Genomic DNA, 6,000 nt, shown 5'->3' with positions numbered 1-6,000 from the left:
GGTTCAGTGGCTGACTACACTGTGGGGGACTCAGATATGGAGTCACCTTCATCCAGTGGGTGAATTATAAGTGTGCTCACTCTGTTTGATCCTTCTACTGAAGGGAACTGTGTAAAGGTAATTTCAGAGACTGAAGAAGCCAAGTAAATTAATCGATTAATAAAAGTAGTGTTAAAAATGATGAGCACAGGAAAAAGAAAAAAAAACAACCCTCCTCAACTGCCAAAACCCAAAAACCAACCCAAAACAAAGATAATGTGCCTCAGTATTTGGCCGTGTTCTTGTTGAAAAAGTGTTCTGCCTCATACCTGGTCCTGGCCCCTGTCACACTTAAAATAGGTTTTTCCTCTTTGGTTTTGTGCCGTGGTCTCCTGCACTCTGTGGCCCAAGTCATTGTCACCAGTAGGAGGCAGAAGAGTGGAGACAGCAAGGACTCGGCCCTGGCACCACATTTGAGTGGAATGATCTGGGACCATGTATGACCCACAAAAAGGGTGATGTCTTACAGTTCAATGTAATATTATAATTATCATCATTTGGTGAGCGTTTATTGACTGCTGATCATGAAAGAATTTTAACAGCTCCTAAGTGACCAAGCTAGGACTCAAAAGGTGCTTGATGTCGGTGCCCCTGCTAAGAAGGTTGGGGCCATGCTGCTTCTGTCTAATTTTTATCCAATGCTCCTCGTCTTCTGGCCTCCAGATAATAACGCTAAAGATAGAAACTTTTCCTACTTTTCAAACTTCACTGTGCCCCCTCAGAACATGTGAGAAAGTGCAGCCAGCATCTTCTGGAAGATTAGGAGGGCAGGAAGATTCCGTAGCCACCTTCCAGCTGACATTTGAGCCCTGCTTTCAGCACGGTCAAGCCTTTCGGAGGCAGCCAGTATATGGCTTGTATCAAACTCTATATTTAGGAAGAACAACTGTGAGCTATGACAGGAATTCTCTTTAACACTTAGCCTTACACCGAGTTTCCCTCCAGCCCCGAGCGGAGAGCAGCTCTCAGTACCAAGTGAGGCACCGAGCACTTGAGCTATTTCAGCCACATGCAAAGCATCGGAATTGAGATCACAGCTCAGAGGACACCGGGCGCCCCTTCCACCTTCTGAGGAGCCTTGTATTCTTGCACCTGGCTGCCTGGGACTTTCCTTAAGCAGTAAACAAATACATAGAGCAGGTAAGCAGGAGGACCCAGCTCGGGCAACTGGGCTTTCTGAAGGAAATTTCCTTGATACCTAACTTGAAGTGACTACTTATAACTTTGTAGGCTTGTAACTAGTGGATGTATCTTCCTTGTAAATTCACTATTCATTGGTGGTGTTGCTGATTCTGTTTTTAGAAATTGTGTGTGTTTGGGGGAGCTGTTTGAAAGAATATTGAACTAAAAGTACTTTTCATTGATTGTGACATTAAGAAAATTTCCACAGTCCACAGAGGATGAATGTATCTATGTCATTTTCATTCTTATGGCCAGGGTTACAGTCAGTCAGCTGCAGACCGATTCGGGCTGGAAGCCTAGAAATAATCAGGAGAAACTGCAGCAGAGGAAGGCTATCATGCTAGCTCTCTGATTTACCTAAATGCAAATTATTGTTACCTAGTACAAGTTTAAAGTGCTTCTCCCCTCTCCCTCAGCGCCAGGCTTGGCCTCAATGATAAAGTTCCATCAACGTACAGATTGATTAACATCACAAAACCATCTTTTCGAAAGCCCTGCTTTGGTCACGGCATTCCCTGTACCCAGCAGGGTGGAGGGCAGTACCTGTCTTTCTCTGTGTGGGCACTGGGTTCTGAGACCCGGCAACGATGAGTGCCTCTTGCCTCTCGGCATATTTCAGGCAAAGTGAATAAGGAGTTAGTCAGTTCAGACAGCTGAACATCTTTCTACACCCTTCTCAGGAATTATTTTTAGCTTCAGGACAGAAGATAATTCCCTTTGAGAGTGAGCTTTAGCCATCTAATAGACCTTTAAAAAGAACAAACAAAGCCCCTTCTATCCAAATATTGATTTATTTTACTCTGAATCCCTTCTTATTAAATTAGTGATATTAATGTTGACAAATTTTTAGTAAGGGAAAGAGTCTTACTTAGAAGTCAGATTTTAGGTGTTGCCCAATCAAAAAACCAGCAGAGGTATATTGTATATGACTCAGCATACAGACCCCATTAAAGTTCCCCACTGACTTGCAGATCTTCCAGGAAAACCCAACACAACTGTGCTAAGCTGGCAAACATTTCCTTTATAGTATAGGCTTTGTAAAAGTCAATATATGTCTTGTCGAACTTTCCACGTTTCCAAATTTTAGCCAGAACCAGGAGACACAGTAATAGAGTACTTTAAACGGTACCTCTTCGGATGAAAAGCTGTGGTCAGCTGTGAGTAGAATTGTGCCTCTAAGACATAGCTGTGTTTTTTGGTTGTGGGACGAGGCACGCAGATAAAGAAAGCAGGTGCATTCTACACTGCATCCCTAACGGAGGTGAATGCATGGCCAGGGAAACAGCCAGGGAACACTGTCTATTTTTATTCATCAGTGTGCTTTGCCCTGATTTCTCTGCGAATAATGAGGACAGTGGGAACTGCTGCAGGACGGATTTACACAAATGTTATACAGCCTGTTTGCAAGGAATGAGAGCTGGGATCTGACCAACTTTCTAAAGATGTCTCTATCGCAGATTGACATATATGTTCAGAAGGAATTCATATGCAAATGAGATATACCAAGGCCATACAGGAGACGAGGCCCAAGGTCTATCTATCCTTTAGGCTCAGAGGTCCACAAAAAACAAAGCGATCCAATGGTGTAGTGAAAAAACAAAATCAGCCTAATTAAAAAAAAAAATCAATGCAATATAAATAACACAATCATTCGATGCCTGATTTCTTTTTTACATTTCAACATGCTATTGTAATAACAAAAGAAACTTCCTACTTCCTGTGTTTCAAATAGATGTGCAGTAACTTTTTGTAAGTTCCCAAGTGATATTGGTTAAACTGTAGTTGTACATGCAGAGAGAAAACTATATGCTGAGATGTTTAAAGTCCTGAGAGAATTGTTGCTTTGCATGACTTCTAATAGCTTTTGAGGAATAGAAACATTAAAAATTAAACTACCAAACTTTTCCTTTTGATGTTGAACTGTGTATCCTAGATCCGAAAATTAAAAAGCCTTCATTGACTCTTTGACACTGCGCGGAAGATAGAAATCTATTTGAAACATATCATAGAGAAAAATGCAGTCCTCATTGTTCAATTTGTTGTTGCTTTTTAACTTTTTAACCAAAGCAAGAATAATTCTACCTAGACCCTTCTGGATGGAGGCTAGCTATATCTATCTACTACCAAAACATGCAGGTGAAACTTAAAAAAAGAAAAAACTCATTGTTTTCATGAATGTGACTCCAAAGACTTATGTTTGGATATACTAGAGATTTTTAAAAATTATGTAATTGTTTAACTTCATATAACAGGGCCTACGACTTTGAAGATCTCAAAAACAATGTTCTTCAGAGTTCTCAGATCTTTTATATGTACAAGTGGTGAGGGGCGTTGTCACTACGTCAATTCTTACTCTGTACTTGAAGCTGTAGGTCAGTAAATTACTGAAAAGTCATGAGCTGTGGACAATGGCGATGAAACCATCAATATTTGCATCATGCTCTAGAGTTCCCGAGGCAGTTTTGGGAACATTATGTCATTTTGATTCTCACCACAGCCTAAGAATCAGGTAAAATTTAAGGGAGAGGAAAAGGGTCTAGAAATGTTGAGTGACACTGGCCATGTGACACGGGACGGGTCGCAAACGCCCATCCTGCTGCCTGTGTTCATGTGCTCACAGGTTAGCACATGCATTTACACCAGGCAGTAGAGGAAAAGTCAGCCAACCCATTGTATGGTTTCGGTTTAAATCTAAAACGTGTCAGCATGTTTTCCATTCCCTGAATTTTTTAACTTTTCCCGTTGGGCCTGTCAACATGTCATAGACCCAGCTATGACAATACTTAGAGGTGCGAGAACAGGCCCAAGCCGGGCTGTCCCCCGTGCCCCTCCCACCAGCAAACCTTGGCCACTAGTCACCTGTAAGTCAGGTCTCCCCACCTGAGAGAAAGCACAAGTCCTTTGGGAAGGAAACACTGCTATATCTTGGGGAAATGACATGGTCGTGTAAATCCTTATTTGCCTTGTGAGTCTCTTCCGTTAAAAGCAAAGCGGCCGGGCGAGGCTTGCGGCTGCCTGTGTTTACAGAGCCTGGGTCCCGGACACCCAGAGTGGGGAGATGGTGGCCCGGGGCTCACAGCGTCTCCCAGGACCCCGGGTGGAACAGATGCGTGCGTGCGCGGCGGGCAGAGGGCGGCACAGTAGTGCGGACGTAGTCCAGGCCCTTTCTCTTTGGGTGCTCAATGGAGAGGAGGAGCTCCCAATGGGCTGACACACAGCCCTGGCAACAGCTCGTTCAGTTTCAAGCGGAGAGCTTCCGAGGCCCCAGACAAAGATGTTTTATTCCCACAACCCCTTTGCTTTGCTGCTCTCGGCAGTGGGGGCAGGAGGGCAGGGAAGGGGATGATAGGGCCTTTCAAGTTTCTGATTGCCTATCATTCGATCAGGGGCGAGGCATCTCAGCCTTTCTCCTCCTGAATGATTTATCTGGGCGCTCTAGTGTTCCCTCTCCCCGAGGCATTGGGAAGGAGAGTCTCTAAGTAACTTCAGAAACTGAGACTGAAAGAATATAGGGCCACTGAAAGGGGTGACTGCCCAGTTGAATCATGAGTTAAGTTCTAATTTATCAAGCCGGAGAATCTGAATGCCGCCACCTCTAACAGTTTCTCACTTGTTTTTTTAGGGATAAGACCCCGTGAATATGTCAAAACAGCCGGTTTCCAATGTCAGAGCCATCCAGGTAAGTAGGTGTATTTGCATTTTAACATCAGCTCTGCGACTCCTCGCTTGTTTGCTTTAATAAATCAGACCTTTTGCGATTGTTCACTCCTAACTTGGTAATTCACTTCAAGAAAAGACTGACCCCTAGGGCACAAATGAGACAGGATCTGAGGTTGGGAAGGTAGGACTGAGGAGGGAGAAGCTAGTGTTCAATTGTGCTGAATTGTGAGACAATCAAAGTTATGAGAATTAATTGACCGTCTACAAAAATGCAGTGTTTAGTTTTTGGATATGTTTTTCGATGTGTATATATATATGTGTGTATATATATATATATATATATATATATACATATATATATATATATATATATATATATATATATATACATATATATATATATATTTTAGGATTTTATTTATTTGACAGAGAGAGCGAGAGAGGGAACACAAGCAGGGGGAGTGGGAGAGGGAGAAGCAGGCTTCCCGCGGAGCAGGGAGCCCGATGCGGGGCTCGATCCCAGCAGCCTGGGATCATGACCTGAGCTGAAGGCAGCCGCTTAACTGACTGAACCTCCCAGGCGCCCCGATGTACATGTTTTTGATAGACTCATTGATACGAATTGAAAAATTCACTTCCCATTTTTATATCTAACTGAATTTGTTGACCCATCTGTTTAGAACATATCATTTCTTGTCAAGCGTCCTTTCTAAGGCTTGGGTATGCATCGTGTAAAGTCTGGGTGCTGTTATATTTCCTCATGCCTTCCCAGCAAACAAATTCTTTGGTTGCTTCAACTGACTTAAGAGTCACCCCAAAAAAGGGGAGGGGGACACAGGCATTTTGGAACACAAATACAATTATGAAAATAACTTTCAGTATTTGTTTTTACTCCATACTTGTTATTCTCTTAAGGTTTTTGTGCTTAATTCTCAAATGGCCCCCACACTGTGATGCCGGGCATGATCCTTTATTGTAACATTCCATCTTTCTCTTGCATTGACCTTGAGTCATCCATGCTACCTCTAAAGGAACGTTTAAACTTTTTTTTTTTCCTGGACTTTTCCGAATACCGCAGGACGTGTGGCACAGTTCCTGAATATTTGGGGTCTGATACAC

At 42.9% G+C, this 6,000-nt stretch overlaps 1 protein-coding gene across 1 annotated transcript in view; it reads left to right on the top strand.

Moving 5' to 3' along the window:
• The first annotated feature begins 961 nt into the window (after positions 1-961).
• SMPX (small muscle protein X-linked) overlaps positions 962-6,000 on the top strand; it is a 57,350-nt gene continuing 52,311 nt past the window's right edge. The window contains exons 1-2 of the mRNA XM_045875877.3: positions 962-1,179; positions 4,844-4,900. Coding sequence (XP_045731833.1) covers positions 4,862-4,900 — 39 coding nt within the window. The 5' untranslated portion in view covers positions 962-1,179; positions 4,844-4,861. The remainder of the gene's footprint in view (positions 1,180-4,843; positions 4,901-6,000) is intronic.

The sequence above is a fragment of the Mirounga angustirostris genome, unplaced genomic scaffold (assembly GCF_029215605.1).
Source record: "Mirounga angustirostris isolate CCGP_5_RB_7025 unplaced genomic scaffold, mMirAng1.0.hap1 SCAF_11, whole genome shotgun sequence".
NCBI classification, from domain to species: Eukaryota; Metazoa; Chordata; class Mammalia; order Carnivora; family Phocidae; genus Mirounga; species Mirounga angustirostris.
Note: the sequence above shows the minus strand (reverse complement) of the source record. Positions and strands in the feature narration are given on the sequence as shown.